Raw genomic sequence first — 23,391 nt, 5'->3', positions numbered from 1 at the left:
AAGATCAAATCCGGCTCCGTAAAGGTAGTACAGTATCCGAACCCCAGTCAGGTATGGGGTTTTGCCGGTTTCTTGCCAGAGCGCAATGCCGTATTCCAAGATGCACTCTGCGCTGATGTGGATGCCACAGCTGGAGGCCGTTCTTCCTCCCGCACGGACCCACAGCCCAGGGCTCGCATCTCCGCCCAGGCCTCCGACACTGTGCTCACCCTCCGAGATGTCCCATTAACGGTCAGCCACATCCCAAAGGGAAAGAGCCAACGGTATTTATGGCCCCCAGAGCGTAAGGCGGAGGTGACATCTTTAAACGCTCTGCGCTTCTGCAAGGTAGACCACGCCAGATCCTGGAATACTCCCACCGCCAAATCCTTCCACCGGAGTGTAGCTTGTCGTCGACCAGCCAATAAGATCCGCTCCTTCAACGTAAAGTCCCCAAAGCAAGCAATGATATCACGAGTGCTCTGGGCTCGTGCAGCTCCCAGACTGCGATGGGCACGCACCAGCACTATAGTATCAGGCAGGTCAGCTCCATCAGCTCTCAGCAAATGCTCACAAAAGTCCCGTACCACTGCCTTGCAATCCCTGTACTCCTCTGTTTCAGGGATGCCCTTAAAGCGCAGGTTGCAGCGCCTAGACCGATTCTCTAGGTCCTCAACTTGGGTTTGGAGGTCCCGGAGTTCGGACGACAGGCGAGACGAGGTCTCAGAATTAGAGGTCACCACCGTTTGGAGGGTAGCCACGCGGTCTTCCGACGCTGATACTCGGGCTCCCAGCTCACCAACCTCCGACCGCAGCTCCGCAATCGCTGCCCGCACGTCACCTCGCACCCCAACAATTTCCACCTTCAGCTCTTTAAACCAGTCCGTAATGGACTTCTGGGGCGCATCACCAACCTCCCCCCGCTGATCGGGGATCCCCTCATCCTCCGACTCCGATTGAGTCGCCGGTCCGGCCGCCATTTTCTTTTTCTCCCCCATGCTGCCTGCCGCCTCCGGTCCCGATTTCTCCGGCGGATCGCCAAAGAATTTAAATTTATCTAGGCGCTTTCGGGTCGCCATGAAAGAGGGGGTCCGGGCCGTTGAGTTTCGTGGCAAAAACGATGCACTTTGGAAGCGCCAAGCTCAAAAGTAGCAAAAGCCCGACGGAGCTTCTGCTTTACACTGCCATTCGGCAAGATGACGTCCCATGTAAATCTTTTTAATGTCAAATTTTATCATGAACCACAGCTAGAAACACATAAGACATGGCAATAATATATGCGCTCAAGAAGAATGCTTTTGTCCACACACACACACACCCCCACCCCCCCCAAAAATAAAAAACAACCAAAACCAGACTATAATTTATGTGAATCATGTAGTTTGTTTGTTTTTTTCATGACCCACAGTCAAAACACGCGCTAGAAATATGCTTTTCACAGGACTGGCACCCCTGGACCAGTTGCTGATTTTTGGTTGCCATAAGCAGATGCCGCGCTTGTAGAATCACTCGGTGATGCTGAAGAATCCACCAGAGTGCTTGCTTAAATATTGATGAGGCCATTTGCATGGCAGAATCAGAGACTGCTAGGAAGCTCGGAAAAGACCACAGTAAGCCGTTTTGATTTCTGCTGCTACAATGCATGCATGCTAAATTGGCTTGAACCATTTAGCGGCTGAATTAAAAGCAACCCAAAGTTTTGAGAATCTGGCCCTCAGTGATGTAGCAGTCGAAAAGTTTATTGGTGTGCCTTCAACGCATATCATTTGTGTGTGTGAAGCTAACATGCTTTTGAGGGTGAAGCCTATTTTGTTAAGGAAGTAGTTTATAAACTGGCAGCTGGCTTGGTTTCCTATTCACAGGTGGATGCATTTTTGAAGCAGAGGCTTGGGAAGGTCTCTTGATTTTCTTTAAGACTGCGTAGGCATAGCTGAAAAGATACATTCTTTTAATACATCATCATCAGACTCAACCAGAATGTCTTTTTCAGGATCAGAAGGCTTCTCTGTTCTCCCTCCGAACTGCCCTGTGGGCTGTGACAGCCCTACTGTGCTGCAGCCTGCCCCGGCTCCTCTAAGGGTAGCTGAAAACCAAAGAGGACCTCTGCCACCAGGAAAGCTGCTTCTTCTGAATCTTCAGTTGCCAGTCGGGCCACTGCCAAACCAAGTCTCAACCTCAGGGACCAGGATCCAAATGCTGTGAAGAGAGAGGGGTGGGGGGAGGAAAATGCAGCTAACATCATGTGCGCTCCAAAGAAACAAAATTTGTGTCCATACAGCCTGCACTAGCACTCCCGATCAAGTCAAACAGTGAGTAAACAGTAGGGGAAAACCCTGAGCTGTACAAGCAGGCTGGCTGAGCAGGTCCCCACAGGATCGACCTGTCACTTACAGACCGAAGTCTACTCCTCTCACTCCTGTCACCGGATCTTTACTGGAACATGAAGTCATGCACAAAAAACAGACACACACAAAAAAAAAAATCATAAAAACAAAGAAATCAAGCAGATCAAAGTTGCTCCTGCAGGCTCGCTTTCAGAAGAAACAACTGACTGGGGGCAGCAGTGAGGAGGTGCTGAAAACTGTGATCAGTATCTCCTGAAATGCACTCGTGGGAGCAGATAGAAGACCCTTAGTTCAGCATCCCTACTGCACTGGAAAAAAAAAAGATTAGGACTGCAATCTCCATTAGATAGTACTAGTCTCTCTAAATCATAAAAAAGGATGAAGGAATGGTACCTAAGATTTCTGCCATTACTATATGTTGAACTAGAATTCAAAAGTTGGTCAGAACTTCCCTGTATCCAAAAGAGTTTGGGGGCAAGTGCTTGTTTATGTGAGGCTTTAACAACTGCTATGTATCAGTGTTTTGACTTTATAATTTGCCAGTCTAGGACAGCTCAAAAAATAAAATGTATTATAAAAAAGTCAGAACTGTAACACAAAAACACTTTTCAGTGGTAATAAAATAAGAGCTCCTTTTACAAATATCAATTAATTTAGGTTCCTGGGGTGGAAGGAGACATACACAGATGGATCAGGAATTGGTTGGCAGCACCTCAAGCTCCCTCCAACTCTTCCGCAAACACCTAAAAACCTGGCTATTCTCAAAACTGTAACACTTCCCCCTCTTTGGCCTCTCCCACCCATCCCCACCCTCTTACACCTAATCCTTAAACCCTCCACTGGAGTTCCTTTCTCATCCTAAATCCTGTAAGCCGTGCCGAGCTCTGCGTCTACGGAGATGGTGCGGTATATATACCTAAGGTTTAGTTTAGTTTTAGTTTAGTAGGAAGCAGAGGGTAGGAGTGAAGGGTCACTACTTGGACTGGAGGAGGGTCACGAGTGGTGTTCCACAGGGGTCGGTGCTTGGACCGCTGCTATTCAATGTATTTATAAAAGATCTAGAAACAGGGATGAAGTGCGAAGTAATAAAATTTGCAGATGACACCAAACTATTTAATGGGGCTAGGACTAAAGAGGACTACGAAGATTTACAAAGGGACCTGAACAAACTAGGGGAGTGGGCAACGAGATGGCAGATGAAGTTCAATGTAGAGAAATGTAAAGTCTTGCATGTAGGAAGCAGAAATCCGAGGTACAACTACACGATGGGAGGGCTGGTAATGGGAGAAAGTAGCCTAGAGAAGGACTTGGGGGTACTGGTAGACAAGACAATGAAACCGTCAGCACAGTGTGCAGCGGCCTCTAAGAAGGCGAACAGAATGCTAGGTATTATCAAGAAAGGTATTACAGCCAGAACGAAATAAGTTATCCTGCCGTTGTATCGGGTGTTGGTGCGCCCAAATCTGGAGTACTGCATCCAATATTGGTCGCCGTACCTTAAGAAGGATATGGAGATACTCGAGAGGGTTCACAAAAAAGCGACGAGATTGATAAAAGGTATGGAAAACCTTTCATATGCTGAAAGATTGGAGAAACTGGGACTCTTTTCCCTGGAAAAGCGGAAGCTTAGAGGGGACAACTTTACCTCTGTAGAAATGACAAATGATCTTCCATTGTAACCTACCATTTATAACTCTTTTGTAATCCGCCTTGAACCGCAAGGTAATGGCAGAATAGAAATCTCTAATGTAATGTAATGATAGAGACTTACAAGATCATGAAGGGCATAGAGAAAGTGGAGAGGGACAGATTCTTCAAACTTTCAAAGACTACAAGAACGAGAGGGCATTTGGATAAATTAAAAGAAGACAGATTCAGAACCAATGCTAGGAAGTTCTTCTTCACCCAGAGGGTTGTGGACACCTGGAATGCACTTCCAGAGGGCGTGGTAGGACAGAGTACGGTATTGGGTTTCAAGAAAGGATTAGATATTTTCCTGAAGGAAAAGGGGATTGAAGGGTATAGATAGAGGATTAATATGTAGGTCCTGGACCTGATGGGCCGCCATGTGAGCGGACTGCTGAACATGATGGACCTCTGGTCTGACCAAGCACAGAGGCACTGCTTATGCTCTTTATGTTCTTATTTCATGCATGCACAATTTAACCCATTTTTAAAGCATCATTATTTTTTTGACTTGTACCCCATTTACACTGCAGTTATTTTTGTAACAATTTTCAGGACATATATTAAAGGATTTTCAGGCACTTTTTGCATCTTTGGTCTTGTTGCAAATGACATGCACCAGTTCACGCAATAAAATGCTGTAATACCCACCCTGGTGTGTCATTGTTTGCTAAATGCATGAGTAATTTGCAAATTAAGTCAGAGATAATAAGTAGTGAGGTAAATGCTCTCAAAGTATACAAAATAGAGAGGTCAAAAACAATAACAAAAGTGTAACTAGAACCAAGACTTCTCTATATATGAAAGTCAAATATGAGTCTTAAATATAGGTGTTGAAATAAAGTAATACAATTTTCACATACACTCAGATTTGTGTAATCTGACCAAGAGCCATGGCTCCTATAGCCGAACCCACCGTCCCATCACTGTGTATGACTTTAGTGCAAAATAATAATAAGTAAGGCAACGTGCTCTTTGAATGCTAGATTTGTTCTCAATGGCAATAAGAGGCAAAAGCCACTCTACTTAGCTTTAAGGTATGTTAGCAGGTCCCGACCTTGGGCCATGTTTCGAGGGTCTGTTTCAAGGAACCCAAAGGAGATGTGCAAAAACTTCAAATGCCAGAGAAATAGTTGTTGAGTGATTCGGACGAAACACTTGTGTTCATAAGTTGAAACAAAATTAATCATATACTGACTAGGCTAAAGGAATAATGTATATAATTAATAGAACAACAAAGATCAAATATGAACATTTTTAAAGAAAGAACTGAATATTTCATGGGGTGTCCTAATTTTTTCAGAAAGGATATATATCCTCTATATATTTTCCTTTAGTTTAGAGCACATAGTTAAGCTTTTTGCTTCCTACAATTTCGTCCTGATCCTCAACTGGGGCTATGATGCCATGAACCTTCATTTACAGCTATGCAAGATTCCCTCCCCCATTTTTAACCTTCCTTCCTATCACAGTGACTGTCTTTAGCCACAACAGACTGTGACGCCAATAAAAGTAAGCAATACAACCTGAGCCTAATCAGCAGATTTTTCCATTGTATAATAATTGGGATCTCCTATACCCAAAGCAATGTGAACATTGTGTCTCTATAGCATACCCCCGAACCTCACTGTACAAGAGCAAGTACTAAGCTAGAAAATTCAAAGCTAACTGATTGACAGCTTACAACACTACTGCTAAGGCATCTTGACTATCTAATTACTAGGAAGAGTTGATCTCAGTGTAATTTGAACTAATGTCTTTGACCAAACTAAGCACCACGCATGTTTCATCTAATGCACAATTATGTAAATATCCATTAGTACTAATAAGTTTAAAACATGGGAAAGTCAGGAAGTTATGTGCATGTTTACCTTGGGGAAAGTTTTCTCTGCTATCACATTAAAGGATAACCCCTCCACACACATACAATAATTACATTACATTAGAGATTTCTATTCCACCATTACCTTGCGGTTCAAGGCGGATTACAACAGAGTTATAGAAGGTGGGTCATTTCTAGTAAGGGTGAACAATAGATCAGGTAGTATCAGTGAGTCGAAAAGAAGATGGGAAGAGGAAGGTATTTGTGATGTTAAGACTTTTTCTCCTAAGAACAGCTCTCTGGAGAGTGTATTTTCTACACATAGATGGCGAGTAAATTTGCTTGTAGATGCAAAAATCAGAACTGGACAAATATATATTTGCTTGAAATTAATTTAATCATGTCTCTTAGAAATTTATTTCTGTTGCACTAAAGAAATATGACCAACAGAGCAAGAAACAGAAGCTGTAGGCTTGATGCTCTCGAGCAGTGTTTCCCAACACGCAGTACACGTACCCTTAGGGGTATGCAGCACTGACCACTGCCAAGGATATTGCCTGCTTGCCTGCCGAAGCAGCCAGGGATCCTTTCTTCCTGCCCTCCACCCAAGCCGCTGCCAATGATCCCTCCTTCCTTCCTGCCTGCCCTCATTCACCGAAGCCGACCCAAAAGGCTTCCCTCCAATGTCAGAGCTGACATCAGAAGAAAGTGTTCCAGGTCAGTGGGGAGGGTATGTGTGTTCCCAGTTACCTTCTTCTGCTTTCAACGGCTCTTGTTGCAGGGACGCACAGGCAGAGGTTCACACCCTGCACGTAGCTGATCCAGAAACTTTTTTCTCCAACGTCAGAGTTGACATCAGATGGAAGGCTTGTGGGTCAGCCACATTCAGCGTGTAAATCACCACTGCCTGCGCGTCCCTGCAACGAGAGCTGCTGGAGGCAGAAGAAGCGAGAGATGTTGGTTGGAGAAGGGAATGAGATCCAGAGGAGAGGAAGCATGCAGAAGGCAGAAAGAAAGAAATATTGGACGCACAGTCAGAAGGAAGTGCAACCAGAGACTCATGAAATCACCAAAGGTAGGAAAATGATTTTATTTTCAATTTAGGGCTCTTTTTACAAAGCCGCATTAGCGGTTTAATGCACGTAATAGCGCGCACTAATTTGCTAGCTGCGCTAGCCACTACCGCCTCCTCTTGAGCAGGCGATAGTTTTTTGGCTAGTACAGGGGTTAGCGCGCTAAAAATGTGCGTGCGATAAAGCCGCTAACGCAGCTTTGTAAAAGAAGCCCTTAGTGATCAAAATGTGTCAGTTTTGAGAATTTATATCTGCTGTCTATATTTTGCATATTTGTCTATTTTTCTATAGCTGTTCCTGAGGTGACATTGCATATTTTAAAGTCATCTGCCTTGACCTCTTTGAAAAAAAGAGAATATAAATGATAATTAACATTTTTTGTGTGTACAGTGTGCTTTGTGGTTTTTTTAAATTTTGTAGTTGCCATTATGTATTAGTAAGATTACGATATTTTTCAGACCATAAGACGCACTTTTTCCACCCCTACAGGTAGGTGCGTCTTATGGTCTGAAAATTCGGTATATTGTGTATATGAAAAATGGATGGAAGAAATTGCATTACAATTAGTACTATTATAGAGGTCAGGGCGGAGCCTGGGAAGGGGTACTCAGATATTTGCTCCAGAGCAGTGGTCTCAAACTTGCAGCCCGGGGGCCATATGAGGTCCGCCAGGTATTATTTTGAGGCCCTCGGTATTTTTACCATAATCACAAAAGTAAAATAAAACAGTTTCTTGATCATATGTCTCTTTAGCTATAAATTACAATATTATTATTAAGACTTAGCCAAACAGAAAGATTTATCAACTATAAAGAGTTTTACCTCATGCAAAATTGTCATTTCTTTAATAAGACATTAGCTATTTTTTCTGTGGCCCTCCAAGTACCTACGATTCCAAAATGTGGCCCTGCAAAGGGTTTGAGTTTGAGACCATTGCTTTGGAACACAGAACTATTGTTTATTTAAATTGGTTATGTTTTGATATATTGGCATACCCACAATAAAAGTGAACTTTGTAAGACCAACAAAGGACTGATTGACTCAGTTTCCTTATATCCGTAAGTGGGACAGCCTGTGCCAATGACATGGATTCTGCAGCACTGTTATGCCCAATCACAATCCAATCATAGTTCAAAAAAACCTATTATCATATAATATTCAATCTTGAACCAACGATCCTTATATCAAATATTAGTGGACAGTACATTCGCTCCATACTTCATAGAGCAGAGCACCTCCATTTCACCTCACAGCTTCTTCAGGGGAATAAAGAGGCTGTGTTAATCACTATACTTGAAAAGAATCACTCTTAAGCTTGGGGAAAAAAACAAATTTACAGTGGGACATGGCACAATTTGTCTTTGCTACTTAAGTGTGATCATGTACAAGTATAGTGATAAACACAGCCTCCTTATTCCCCTGAAGAAGCCGCGAGGTGAAACAGAGGTGCTCTGTACGGATGATCAAGTTTTTTAAGATAAGTGCTGTTTTTCACTATATATCTATGGGACAATTAAGTTCTTCAAAATAAGTTATATAAGGGGAGTGTGTGGTGCAGTGGTTAAAGCTACAGCCTGAGCACCCTGAGGTTGTGGGTTCAAACCCACGCTGCTCCTTGTGACCCTGGGCAAGCCACTTAATCCCCCCATTGCCCCCGGTACATTAGATAGATTGTAAGCCCGCCGGGACAGACAGGGAAAAATGCTTGAGTACCTGAATAAATTTGTGTAAACTGTTCTGAGCACCCTTGGGAAAACGGTATAGAAAATTAAATAAATAAAATTAAAATAAAAAGTGTGGTTATATCTGAAAATATTCAATGAGGGTTTGATTGACTAATTGAACAGTCAAGAAATATTGATATTGACTAAAGGGGTAAAGAACATTTACATATCTATGAAGTATGGAGTGAATGTATCGTTCGTCAATATTTGATTTAAAGATCGTTGGTTCAAGATTGATTATATGATAGGAGATTTTTTGACCTATGATTGAATTGAGGTTGGGTATAATAGCGCAGCAGTGTGCTTGTCATTGGCGCAGGCTGTCCCACTTAAGGTCTTTTTTCCTCCTTTAAATGGTAGAGGATTTAAGGAAACTGAGTCAATCATTCCTTCTTTGGTCTTACAAAGTCCATTTTTGTTGTGGGTATAGTAATATAGAATAGCATGGACGTTTATTCCCTATTTTTTAAATTATCAATATATTGGTACCCACTTTGAAGCTTAAATGAATGTTATGAAATAAAATATATAAAATGATGGTTTTTTTTTAAGCAAAACAACTGCTTCAGTGGAAATCAAATGATGATTTCTAACAAAAACATGTTGCACTTACAAATGTACTTAAATTTAAAACTGACATAGGATATCTTTTCACATTTGCAGGCAATGCATTTAATTTTGTATCAAGATTAATCAAAATCAGTCTTCAGAGTTCAGTAGATTCACCCAGAAAAAAATGGGATAATAAAGCAACAGAACTGTTAATATAAAAAGTTATTTTTACATATAACCACTTCTTCATTACAACTCAAACTACTGGAACACATTTTGTATACAGACTCTGATGAAGTATCTTGTATGAAAGGATTTGATCTCTTTTTTTTTCTTTTAGTGCCAACTAAGCTTCCTTCACACTATGCAGACCAAAGGATTCAAAATGATAAGCTACAAATATAGTACTGTATTTTTGAATCTGAAAAAAAAAATCATTAGATGTATACAGAGGACATGAAAAAATATGGTATGAGGAAGCAGCAAGGCAAAACTTGCTTAAAAACCCACTGATTTTTTCAAATATTTTATAAGTAAAACACAAATTGGAGTTTACATATGGTAATAATTTATTCTGAAATGTTCATTTAAATTTTGGTGAGACACCATTTATGTCTCATTAATAAAAGATCAGCCATCTTACCTCGAATACCAGAATATACAAGTTACAGCATAGCAAAATCCTATCCACCCTCAGAAAAACTATTCCAGACAAAATAAGCTTGTTCAAAGTTTTACAGTTAAACAGATTTCCTTTCTTTGCAGAGCACAAACAAAAGTGTACACTGTTACACCAGAGCTATCTATACACATCATGTGGCCACAGCAATGTTAACCATTACTTCAGGAAATAAACCATCAGATCTCTTCATGCTAAAAAAACCAAGAAAACCCAAACAAAACAAAAGCAAGCCAAGAAAGGTTGTTCAGCAGGAACTATATTACTGTGAATTTCACAGTTACATGATTTATTACAGGGTTAGATGAATTCATGTGTAAATGAAAAACAAGTGTCTTTTTTGCATAAGTAATACCAAATTTTCCCTGATGTAGTTTAGTCAGTTTTTACTTTATAAACTGATACAACTCAATTTCATGTGTTATTGTACTGTAAGATAATTGAAATGTGATGGATCATTGTAGAGATTGCTACTTAAATATATGTAGAACACTTTAGAAATATACTTGCTTTATCAGTTTTATTCGAACCTATCAACCAAATGTTCATCCCATATATTTACCAGAAAAGACAACATATCCTATCAAATATGGCTTCCAGAACAAGAACCTTCTACAAGAATCAAACCTATTTACATCTTTCAAAGTTTCAATTTAGAACAAAATTTGTACATAACAATTGCAAATAGATTAGGATTTTTAATGCATCATTCAAGTTCCTTTAAACAGAAGTCACTAGATACGACCCAGAATGTCGTTTAGGACTCTGAGTGCCATTAGAGTCTGTAGTGTCAGTTTTTGACTCTCGTTTCTTTGTACTGTTATTAACTGGTGTTGGTATCTGTGATGGTCGAATTGAGTTACTCTCTATACTGCTTTTCCGAGGACTTGGATTGTAGTTAAAAGGAGTCACTCTTGCAGCAACTGCTCCACTAGGTGAGCTGTGTTTGCTTGAGCTGCTAGAACTAAATGGAGTACGTTCAGCAACAGAATTTTCATTGGTTTCTGGAGCAAGAGGATTATTTACCACAGGTTTTGGCTCAGTTCCTTTCTTATCTGGAATATCTGTCTGAATTAATAAATTCAAGCGATTTTCTAAACCAATTGGTCGGACAGGTAGATTTCCATTTCCTGCATTTTGTTTTCCCTGAATGTCTTTATCATCTCTTATATCCTGTTCTGACACATTATCAATAACTGGGGGAGTATTTCCTGTAGGTGATTTTCCTGATCTTGGATTATTAATAGGGCAGTCTTCAATCCTTACCCACACATCCTCTGTTTTAGAAACAGCAGGTGCCATCTGGTAAAGTAAAGTCTTTGAGTCAGCACCATTAGTAGCACCATTTGTAGCACCAGAAGAGCAATTCTGAGGAAGATTATTCATTATTTGGGGAATTTCATTTTCTTTTATTTTTCTCCAAGTTCCTTTTGCAGGTGCTTGGTTTTCTTTTATTTGCTTGTGTCCTTGAAAAGAAGATGCATGATGCTTTTCATCTTCACTTTTTGCTTTTTCACTAGATTCTGAGGAAGCTGACAGAATTGATGAAGAACTTCCAGTTCTTCTCCAAGTGCTAACACGAGGAAGTGATGAAGAATGCTTACTGTGCTCTCGCTTCCATGTTCCTGACCTGTTGATTGGAAGCCTAGAAGGACTTTCTGAGTGAGAGCGAGTGATATCATGGCGCTTTAATGGTCTTTCGTCACTGTAATCTATACAAGGGTTCAAATTAGGTGGTAATTTGCGCCAGCCTCCAACCTGGATAGATGAATGGGTTGATAAAGACATATCAGGAAGTGATGGGCTTAGAACTGGAGTCTGTATTTGAGATCTTGTGGGAGAGTCAGCTCTAGAAGAGGAAGACAATGATTCAAATGAAGCAGATTCTTCTAGCTTCCTCCTAAGTGTTGGGCTGGGTGCTTCTTTAATGAAAGTAGATTGGCGCACTAAGGTGGGTCTTTCTGATCGATCAGACTCACTTCCACTGGATTTTGTTGATGGCATCCTAGACAGCTCTACCTTTTTGTTAGAACTACTGCTACTGAGGTTTTGGTTTAATCCCTTAGAAGCAGATTCACTTCTGGGAATGCCACTAGTAGTTTTGGGTAAACCAGTTTGCTTTACCATGTTTTGTTGGCTTAATTGTCTTCCTGGGGAAGCATATGATATTCTCCCTGAGCCTGAAGACTTTGTTGAAGCTACACTAGGTGATGATGTTCTTGGTAACTGAGACAGTTTGGTGGGAGGGCTTATTCCATTCCTACCCGGGGAAATTGAGTTTTGTCCTGGAGACTGCATCGGTCTGCTTAATGGTTGTTGGGCAGGTCTAGAGGGAGTAGAATCTCTAGATCCTGACCTAGAAGGCCCTTTACTTGAACCTCCTGGTGTAGATGGCTGCCTGGTCACAGAATTTGGTTCTGATTTCACAGTTTTAGTTCCTCTAGAACTGGTGGAATTTTGGGTTTCACCGGAATTTCTAGACACAGTATTTTTTGGTGGTAGTGTTTTTTTTGAAACTGGGCTTGTACTTGGTGAACTGTTTCGAACTCCTGGGATATGAATCATTGTCCTACCACGGGAGATGGAGGGCATATTTGTTTGCTGGGGTTGCTTTAACTGGTTTGAAACATCAGAATTAGAACGGAATTTTCCTGTAATCATACTTTTATATACTTTCTTTCCTCCTTTAATGCTTTTGATACTCTCTGATTCTGCTTTATTTTCCAGTGCACTCTTTTCTCCTGGCTTCAGGATCCTTGGACCTTTATTGCTAGTAAAATACTTTTCTTCTTGGTCTGGCGTTAAATGAAATGGAGATCCTAAAGAAATTCCAGACTTTAATGAAAGGATTGAATCTGAGTCTGATGATCCCTGTCTTGAAAGTGATGCGGCAGCAGCTGCAGCTGCCTGGTGTAAACTGCTGACTATAGAATTTGCACCTTCTTGAATAGCTTTCCAGTCAAAGTTCTCTGAATCAGGTGAAAAAGCATTCTCAGAATCTGGGCTCTGTAAATCTCTCAAATCCAGTATCAGGTCTGGCTGCTCTGCTAATATACCATCTACAGTTTTCAAACTCTTCTTTTCACTTTCTCCTTTAGTTCTTGGCTTTTTTATCTTAGGCATAGCAGAACTGATGCATTCCTGCAGAAGGTCATCTTCAGAGTCAATGCTTAATGAACTAAGGGAACTATTTCTAGAGAAACATACAGGTGTATCTTCAACATGAAAGGATTTAGGAGCATAACCTGAAGTTTGTGGTCTACCTGCTGTTACCTGGGAATCCAAATGTTCTGTTTGTTTTTCAGATTCTCTTTCTTTATTATTATTTTCTTGGTCAATATCACTGAGAGAGCTGAGGGATGAATTACGAGAAAAACAAACAGGAGTATTTTCAATAGCAAAATTCTGGACCTTTTCATTGGAAGCTGTTCCTCTATCAGGTGCTTCTTTAGACTGTGGAAAAAATTTCTGCTTCTGTGTCAAAGTTTTAGATTGCCCTCTACCTCTAAGCTGTGTTCTGCCTGTTGACTGCTGAATTGAAGATGACTGTTCTGCGTTCTCATTAGTTTCTGACCCAGTTTCCTTAATTTGTTTTCCTTTTCTTAATTCTACTTTTTCTCTGGAAAGGTCAACATCATCATCATCGAAGTCTAGAGAACTTAAGGAGTCATTCCGTGAGAAACAATAAGGTGTACCCTCAATTGGTGTATAATGATGTGGAGAATCAAATGCAAAATTTCCTCGCACACGTTCTTCATTATTTGGAAGTTTTTCAGGAAAATCTCTATTTTTAAGGTTTTGCTTTTTGAAATCTTTATTGAGATCTCCATAAGATCTCTCACTTCCAAAACTGTTCTTTACCTCTATGTTTTTTCGTGTAGAAGCTCTATGATTAGTAGTCTGGGGCATTGGTTTTACTGGTGATGTTGGCTTCTTTCTTTCACCCTCTTGACTTTTACTATTTCCAGACAAAGTAACAGAACCATGTTGAATCTGATCCATTATCTTTTTGACCCTATAAGGTTTGTGACTTTTCCCTTTTGGCATGGCAGAATGAATGCACTCAGCAAGAATATCACCTTCTTCTTTTTTATTATCTACTTCTGGGAGAGTAACAGCTGAACTGTTTCCTACATCTGTATCATCTGTACTTCTGCCTTCTGTAGGTATAGTATCTCTCCTTTCAAACTGAGAAGATGAATGCCCCATTTTAACAATTTCTACATTTGTAGATTCATTTGGTGGTGATTCTATGGTAAGATCACTTAGTGATGTAGCAGTCGAAAAGTTTATTGGTGTGCCTTCAACACAATAAACCCGTGGCATATCATCTGTATGAGTGAAGCTAACATGCTTTTGAGGGTGAAGCCTATTTTGTGAAGGAAGTAGTTTATAAACTGGCAGCTGGCTTGGTTTCCTGGCCACAGGTGGAGGTATTTTTGAAGCAGAAGCTTGTGAAGGTTTCTTGCTTTTTCTTGAAGACTGTGTAGGCATAGCTGAAAAGATACATTCTTCTAGTATATCAATATCATCATCATCAGACTCATCCAGAATGTCTTTTTCAGGATTAGACTGTTTCTCTATCCTTTTCTCTTGGAAATAATTTGTGTCCTTAGCCTTTTCCAATTCTCCTTCACTTCCATGGTCATGCTCATGCACAGGGGGCATGATCCTCAGTTCTATATCTTTCTGAATATATGGCTCATCGAGACTAAGAGCACTTAGACTTGATGCACAAGAAAAACCATCTGGTGTACTTTCAGTAGCAAAGTGCAACAATGTATCGGCATCAGGAAGCACCTGAACTCTCTGAACTGCTGCATTTATAGTGGATCGTTTTGGGCCAGATTCTCTTTTCTCAGTAGTAGTAGGCACTTTATTTTTAGCTGCTTCTTTCTTTACCTGGAGTGCTTGAGGTGGTGGTGGTGTTTTACTTCTGCTTGGTGGCATTGTTTGTCCAGGGCTATCTGGAAGGTCACTGGGACTTATAATACCACTCACCATCCCACTGCATGGCTCACTCTGAACAGAGCTAGCAATTGAATGGCTCTCAAAGCTATCTAATGAACTAACAGATGTACATCGGCTAAACATTAGTGGAGTCTCCTGAACATAATGTTCTGGTGGGCTTTTAGGAGTTTGAGCACCACTTTTTGATGGTGATTTGGCACCTGAGGAAAATTCAACAGTTTTGTGTCTGGATGAATCATTGGGAGATAAATTAGAAGCCTGAAGTCTATTTACTTTAGTTCGAATATGTTGCGATGCTGATCGTGCCTCACTTACAGAATTTTCAGTAGTTATCGTTTCACTATTTTCTTTCATTTCTGCTATCTGAAGGTTACTACCAGTATCTGTAATACAAGTGGTCTGATCACGTCCTATTTCATCTTCAGCTGATGATAATGATGATAAAGAACTACATCTTGAAAAACATATTGGTGTATCCTCTACACAATATGTCTGCATAGTTTCTTGGTTAATAGAAGGAGCTTTGCAAGATGGTGGTTTCTGAGTTTGTCCTCCCCTGCTCTGTGATGAGTTTGGATGAAGATGTTTTGGTCTATTGGACCTAGATGACGGGGTGGAAGTAGTTCCACTATTTGATGATATATGATCTGTTGTGCTGTTTTGTGTTGTTGAAAGTTTTGAAAAAGCAAAAGACAGCTTCTGTGAGGATGGAGGAACATCTGTGGAGTATTTCAGGCTGTAGTCAATAGGTTGATCTACATGGTGTTGATCTTCAATGCTATAATTGGTTTGTCTATCATCTTCGTCTTCATGTTGTTCTTCCTCAGAATAGCGTTCACTGTAATTAGTTGGTTTATCGTCATCATAATCATCAACTTGGCATAGGGTCTGGTTGACCTCCTGATTTACTCCATGACTAGTACTTCCTCTACTTTGCTCTGCATTGTTGTGTCCTCTTGATCTGTATGGAGATGTACATTCTGACTGTCCAAAGTGTGTCTGGAACTTCATGTGTTTTTCATCATTGCCTTCTGTGTATAATGAGTAAGCTGTATTTTGACTTCTTGATTGTCTCTGTTCATTTTGTTTCATTTCATCTTCTATTATATGTTTTGGCCTTGCCCATCTTTCATTTTGTGAGGGACTCTGTCTTCCAGAGTTCAACTGTTCATCAGAATATTTAAGACTATAATTTATTGGTGTATCTAGCTCTGCATCATTGTCATCCATATGATTTGCATTGTGTATTTTATGTGCTAGGTCTGCTGGATATTGTCCATAACTACAAAATTTACTTTCGTCATCTTCAGAGTATGACTCAATAGAGGGTTTCATTTGACCTCGCTTACCATACCCATCAATACTGCTGACACTGTTCAGGCTATCATTTGATGCTCTCTTATATTCAACCTTGGCATAAGGCATAGGGCAAGTCCTACCTGAATTTTCTGCTTTAGTGAAATTGTAAGTGTTTGAGTGAGAATGGGAAGTAGAGGTTCTTCTTAGTGCAGTCCTTTCTTCTGTCAAACAGTGCATTTCTGTTGTGGATCCAGAACTTCTGTCTTCTTGGGGAGTATGCATACTTGATACCTCTTCCATGACCTTAGCAATTTGAGCAGCAGTGGAAGACATCTGAATTCCAATTCGCTTGGAAGTGCTTCCAGTATTGTCGGGTACAGAGTGGTAACCAGTCATTGTCACTGTTCGTTCTCTGTCCAAACTTCTGTCTCTTTCTGACCTAGAGCTTTCTAGATTTCCTCTACTAGAAGAGGAAGACCCAGACAATACTGTAGTATTTAAATAAGGTGAAAGTACTGTTACATTAGCAGTACTAAAACTCTCTGGTCTACCAATGCTATCCTCATGTCGATTTGAATCTAAAACATACTCACTGTACAGATTTTGTTTGTGTCTCTGTTTATTACGATGAGATGTTTTGGGGCTCAAATTATCAATGTTGTCAAATGTCTCTGATAAGTGCTGAGCATCAAGCTCTGCTTCTAGAGCTTTTTGCTTCCTAACATGAAGGGATGGCAAGCTTGAACCTGGAGACATAATATTGGCATCTTTATATTTTGCAGGTCTATTTGCCATCAAGTTTCTCAAAGCTGCAGCACTGCCCATGGCAATCATTTTGTGCTTTGAATGAATGAGGTTTTTGAGCATGCTGACTGCACCCATATCCCACAGTGCTTCTTGATCCTTTGTATTTCGTGCAGATAGATTCCATAATGTTCCACAAGCATTACTGACAATTGTCAAACTATGAGATTTTAAGTGCTGTAATAAGGTCTGTAGACAGTTGTTCTCTCTCAAGATTTGCCTGTAAATTGAAATACAAACAGTTATTGCACATCCTTGCACTTTCTAAAAATATATATATAAAACAGCAAGCAGAAAATTTCTCAAAAGGTAACGAGAGAGAGAGAGAGAGAGAATGCGACCATTGGAGTCTAGCGTATCTAAAATGTCTTCATTTACATTTCTAAGAACAATGAGAGTCAAAAATAATCATCATTTAGTTATAGTCATCATAATTATCATATAGTCATTCAGACATACCTTCTTATCAGCAATTTTAATCTAGACTTCTACATTCAATAGATATGACATTTCAAAACACCATCATCACTTAATTGTTACTATAATTGAACTGAATATGAACTGATGACATTTGTACTCTTACATACAGTCCTCTCTACATTTCTTAATACTATCATGATATCTGTCACAGTTATAAGGAGACGCCTAGAGCCACAAACTTGCTCAAGGCCACTTCCGGGCGAGCCTTGGGCGAGCTTAGGTGTCCCTACGCGTTTCCATAGATTGATGACAAATGCCTACAGTGTAGGCGTCCTGCCTCAGGGAACTTTTTTTCAAAAAAATGTGCATCCTGATTGGCTGCCAGATGGCAGTAGGACACCTACTGCCATCTACAAGCCTGTTTGTAGAATCAGCCCCTTTGTCTCTAAAATAGGAGGGGCTATTGTTCACAATTAACTTCAGGATTATATAAAAAAAACAAATGTGTTACATCCCTTTCATACAGCTTTTAGATCATTTCATAGCACAGAAACCTCTTTTGATTGGATTAACTACCTACCATATTTTTCGCTCCATAAGATGCACTTTTTTCCCACCCAAAAGTGGGTGGAAATCTCGGTGCGTCTTATGGAGCGAAGATCCAAAATTGTCCCATCCCCCCCAATAGTGTTGTAAAACACCCTCCCACCACTGAACCTTTTCAAACCGCCCCTCACCTCTCAGCACCGCTGCCGCAATTTTTCTAAATACCCCCACCTCTCAGCACCACTACATCTTTTCTAAACCCCCCTGCCTCTCAGCACTGTCACCGACGCACTTTTTCTAAACACCCCCCCCCCCGGCCTATCAGCACTGCTGCCACACATGTTTAAAACAAACACCCACCTGCCCGTCGCTATCGATACCTTTATTAAACAGCCTGGTGGTCCAGTGGTATCCCTCCCTTGCTAGACAGCTCTTGTATTCAAGTCAGGAGCGCGGTTGTCAGGAGCTAGCTTTACGTGCTCCCGCTTGGGCCCGCCTCCGCTTTCTGAACGGGACTCACGAGAACTGATGCCAGCCATTCAGAAAGGGGCACGGGGCCAGGCAGGGAACACGGAAAGCTCACGCCTGACCTCCGCGCTGCTGACCTGTGTGCCGCTGAGTACAAGACAAAAATTGTGCACAAATTATCGTATCAATAAACAAAACTTAAACTAGCCACCAAAATGATACGCTTTAAAAGAGGTATTAAAGCAGTTCCGCACAAGTTCCTCAGAATGCCACACGATTTTAACGTATGGTAGCTGTCCTCATAGGAACCTTTATAATATGCGATTTTCTCATTCAATATATTATTTTCTTTTCTTTTTCTATTCATAAGTTTTAAAGTTATAAAGTGCTTGTGCTTAATAATATAATATAATAATAGCAAGTGTAGCTATTACTTAGCTTTTTTAAAGACTGGGTCTGGCTCAATCCCCACCGACGCGTTTCATTATTTCATCAGGGTCGGGGAAGGAGAACGCAGAACAGTATATTGTCTTAGCGAAATGCTAAATCCATGGTTAGTGAGCACTTCCGGCTCACTAACCATGGATTTAGCATTTCGCTAAGACAATATACTGTTCTGCGTTCTCCTTCCCCGACCCTGATGAAATAATGAAACGCGTCGGTGGGGATTGAGCCAGACCCAGTCTTTAAAAAAGCTAAGTAATAGCTACACTTGCTATTATTATATTATATTATTAAGCACAAGCACTTTATAACTTTAAAACTTATGAATAGAAAAAGAAAAGAAAATAATACAGTGGTGCCTCGCATAACGGCCGCCTCGCACAGCGGACGCTGCGCACAACGAACTTTATGTCGTGATCCGTATAACGTACTTCGTTTCACACAACGAAGTCGCCCGAGCTGCATCCTTCCGGGGTTCCTGCGGGGTTGGATCGCAGCGGGGTTGGTCGAGGGTAGTCTCCTTCTCCTTACCTGCCCTGTCGCAGCACACAGCCGAACGGAAATCTTCCCGATGTCAGCGCTGACGTCGGAGGGAGGGCTTAAGCAAAGCCCTCCCTTCCTCCGACGTCAGCGCTGACATCAGGAAGACTTCCGGTCGGCTGTGTGCGGCTGCGGCAGGGCAGGTAGGAAGAAGGCAATGGCGAACGAAAGAGGGGGGAGGGGGCGGTCCGCCCCGAAGAATGTGCACAGCTGGTCTGGTCCCCCGATCGACCGACAACAGGCCCGGCCGACAAACCTCCCTGCCCTGTAGCCGCGAATCTAAATTACCTCTTACAGCAGCTTCAATAATCCAGCTGCTGTAAGAAGGTAATTTAGATTCGCGGCTACAGGACAGGGAGATTTGTCTGACCGGGCCTGTTCTGTTGTCGGTCGGGTGCAAAAGCGCCACAAAGGTGGAGGCAGGGAGGGAGGAAAGGTGGAGTGGAGAAGAAAAGACGCTTAAGGGGGGAGAAGGCCGCTGAAAGCACATGTTGGAGCAGGGGATGAGAGGGAGGGAGAGAAGGGGAAATATTGGACAAGGGCAGAAGGGATGCTAAATCATAGGGTGACAGGCAGAGAGAACAACAGGAAAAAGAGTGGAAGCAATCTTGAACCCTGAGGGTGAGGGCAGAGAGAGGTGGTGAGATGATTGATCATGGGGAGAGGGACAAAAGGGAATAGAGATGGGATAGGAAGATAGTGGAAGTAAAAGGACAGGGAGATGTATGTTTTTAGATGTATCTAAATAAAAATAATAACAAAAAATTTATCTTTTTTATGTCATCTTAGCATATTTTATGCTGCAGAACGAATTATTTTTTTTTACATGTATTCCTATGGGAAAACGCGTTTCACATAACGAACGTTTCACATAACAAACTTGCTCCTGGAACCAATTAAGTTCGTTGTGTGAGGCACCACTGTATATTGAATGAGAAAATCGCATATTATAAAGGTTCCTATGAGGACAGCTACCATACGTTAAAATCGTGTGGCATTCTGAGGAACTTGTGCGGAACTGCTTTAATACCTCTTTTAAAGCGTATCATTTTGGAAGCTGAGTACAAGAGCCATCTAGCGAGGGAGGGAAAGATACCTTAATATTAACGCATGGTGATAACTTTCCCCCTTAATTATTTACTGGTAAGTAAATTCTTGGTTCAGAACAGACCCTGGTCTGGATTCTTGATGTGAAGATATGTGTGAGAGGTAAGGAGAGTTGATCTAGGAAGTCTCCCAACTGAACTCCTGTACTCCTGCCCTGGGACCCCTAACTTTAGTGAGCTAAACCTGAAAAGGACAGTGTTACCTTCCTGAAGATGGTCTCCTGAATGGAAAAAAAAGGCAATGAGGGATCCACCAAGGTGAGACTACAAGTGTAGCCTCACCTGATATCATAGCTCAAATGTACAAAGGTTAGTTTAATGAAACCTAGCCAGCCATTTTTCACACGGTGAATTTTTGCAGAATTAGTCTGAGCCTATATAATGTCCTATGATTCTCATTTTACCTTTTTAAGTACTGCAGGAGAAAGCAGGGGATCCATTTTTGCAATGGCAAAGCCAACTGAAATATACCTTTTGTTAGAGAGGCTCACCAGTCTAGGCTGGTGGATGCATAACATCGGCTGAACCCCTGTCAACACAGGAATAGACAGGTAGCTGGGTGGGGGGAGGAGGAAAGACAAGGGAGAGCTAGGAGATGAGGAAAAACTGAGGAGAGTACAGATTGGTGGAGGAGTTGTAGCTAGGGAGTAAGGAAGGAATGGGTGAGAAGAGTGATGTGATTGGGCAAGGATGAGAGGTTGGTGATTGACTGGAGTGAATAGGAGTTTTGGCAGGCTGAAAGGTGGCTAGGAAGTGGGACGGTTGTGTGAGTAAGGGGAGCTTGAAAGGTGATTTCTTCCCTCCCGCTTCATTGTGGTTTATTGGCGGTCTGTGAGGTGGAGGTAGGTTTAAGCAGGGTGGTTGTAGCAGAGTTCGGTAGTGGGGTTTTGCTTTGGCTAAGTCTTGGGTTTTGTCAGGTACCTTTATCTGCTTTTTAGATTAGGGGGTTACATAAAGAAAAATTAGGGGGGGTTACATAAATAAAAATACCCTAATTCCCCTCCCCCCACCATCCATTCTGTGAAACAGCAAAAGTTAGAACACAACATTCTAGGAGCCAGTTTTCTTAGGACCCTTGGAGATCAAAGGATACCCCCTAAGAATTTGGTTCAGAATGTTTTTTTTCTTGTTTTCCTCCTCTAAATCTAGGGTGTATCTTATAGTCAGGTGCGTCTTATGGAGTGAAAAATATGGTATGTTTATAAACCTTTTGATCAATTTAATTATGTACTGATGTTATCTCTAGATCTATCAGCAACTTTTGACCTTATTGATCATTCTTTTTGTTGGATCGCTTTGGGCAAATAGGGCTTACTGATATTGCTTTGCAATAGTTTATTTCGTATCTTACAGAAAGATCTTATATAGTTTCATCAGCAAATTCTTTATCTGCTCCATTTATTTTAGACTCGAGTGTCACAGGGTTCTATACTTTTCCCTCTTCTTTTTAATCTTTTTCTATCACCACTCCTGACTTTGGGACAAACATTAGACTTTACTATGTTTGTCTAAGCTGACGATATTCAGATTCTTTATACTTTTGATTCTTACAATACTGAAGAAATTATTAAAATTAATGATAAATTAGAATCAATAACGGATTGGCTTATGATTCATAAATTAAAAACTAATCCAGATAAATAAAAGGCTATTATTTTTACACCTACAAATGATCCTCTTTTACCTTCACCATTTGTACTACAAAATGTTAAAAATTTCTAGAGTAAATACTGTTCATGTTTTGGGAGTTATTCTAGATTCACAACTCAAATTTAAACAACAAATTGGTCAGGTAGTTAAATGTTCTTTTTATAAGTTGTGTATTATCAGATCTATTAGATCAATTTTCTTTCCATTTGCCCTTACGGTTCTTATTCATTCATTTATAATCCAGCAGATTGATTATTGTAATTCGTTTTATGTTGGTCTTTCAGAAAAGGTTCTATGAAAGTTACAACATATACAAAATACTGCTGTATGGCTGATTTACAATGCTTGAATATATGATCATGTAATCCCTTTATTGAAAAAAGAATATTGGCTTCCTTTGTCACATTGAATTACTTATAAGATACTTCTTTTGGTGTTTACAGTTCTTAAATTTGGTGAACCAATTTATTTAGCTCACCATTTAATTCCATATATTCCTAAAAGATCCCTTAGATCAATGAATCAAAATCAGTTACATGTTCCATCATATAGAATAATTATTCATGAACATGCCCAACAATCAATTTTCTCAGTACAAGGTCCTTCTTTGTGGAATTCACTTCCTTTGTTTATTAGGTTACAATTATTAGGTTAAAATTCCGGAACTTGGAGGCAAGGAGGATGGCAGTTTGAGTGCAGAGCTCCTCTCCCTGGACAATCTGCCTGCTTTTAAATATCAGCAACAGTAGGAAATCAACTGCTTTTACACCTAAGCAGCAACAGGACCAGCCACCACTACCAAGAGCCCTTTGCCCCGATCCAGCCAGGCATGTGAGCTCCTCCCTCTGCAGTCCATTGGAGAGATCAATCTACCTGCTTTTAAATATCAGCAACAGTGGGAAATCAACTGCTTTTACACCTCAGCAGCAGCGGAACTATCCGCAGCTACCAAGAGCACACAGACCCGATCCAACCAAGAGTGTGAACTCTTCCCCCCCTGCAATCCACTAAGAAGATCGACTGTCGGCTCCGGGCGGCTTTCCCGCAGAGGAGAGAATCCTGCATTCACCGTGGACCTCATCTGGGGCAGCCTCCTTGGAGCGGCTGGGACACGGGCAGTGTGTCTGGGAGGGAATGCATGGATGGGAGAACATCGCAGGGGAGGGGACATAGGCATCCTGGGACTGTCGGCCAGAAGAAGCCCTTTCTGGATACGTCAATCGCTCCTCCTAAACTTACTTGCTCCACTTCATCACTGACGCTGACCCATTCTGCTTCTATTC

At 41.1% G+C, this 23,391-nt stretch overlaps 1 protein-coding gene across 9 annotated transcripts in view; it reads right to left on the bottom strand.

The window, feature by feature from the left end:
* Positions 1–9,726: 9,726 nt before the first annotated feature.
* APC (APC regulator of WNT signaling pathway) overlaps positions 9,727–23,391 on the bottom strand; it is a 344,325-nt gene continuing 330,660 nt past the window's right edge. For all 9 annotated transcript variants that reach the window (XM_033929104.1, XM_033929106.1, XM_033929103.1 and 6 more), the window contains one exon: positions 9,727–17,154. In XM_033929104.1, coding sequence (XP_033784995.1) covers positions 10,581–17,154 — 6,574 coding nt within the window. In that variant the 3' untranslated portion in view covers positions 9,727–10,580. The remainder of the gene's footprint in view (positions 17,155–23,391) is intronic.

This window comes from Geotrypetes seraphini, chromosome 1 (genome assembly GCF_902459505.1).
Source record: "Geotrypetes seraphini chromosome 1, aGeoSer1.1, whole genome shotgun sequence".
NCBI classification, from domain to species: Eukaryota; Metazoa; Chordata; class Amphibia; order Gymnophiona; family Dermophiidae; genus Geotrypetes; species Geotrypetes seraphini.
Note: the sequence above shows the minus strand (reverse complement) of the source record. Positions and strands in the feature narration are given on the sequence as shown.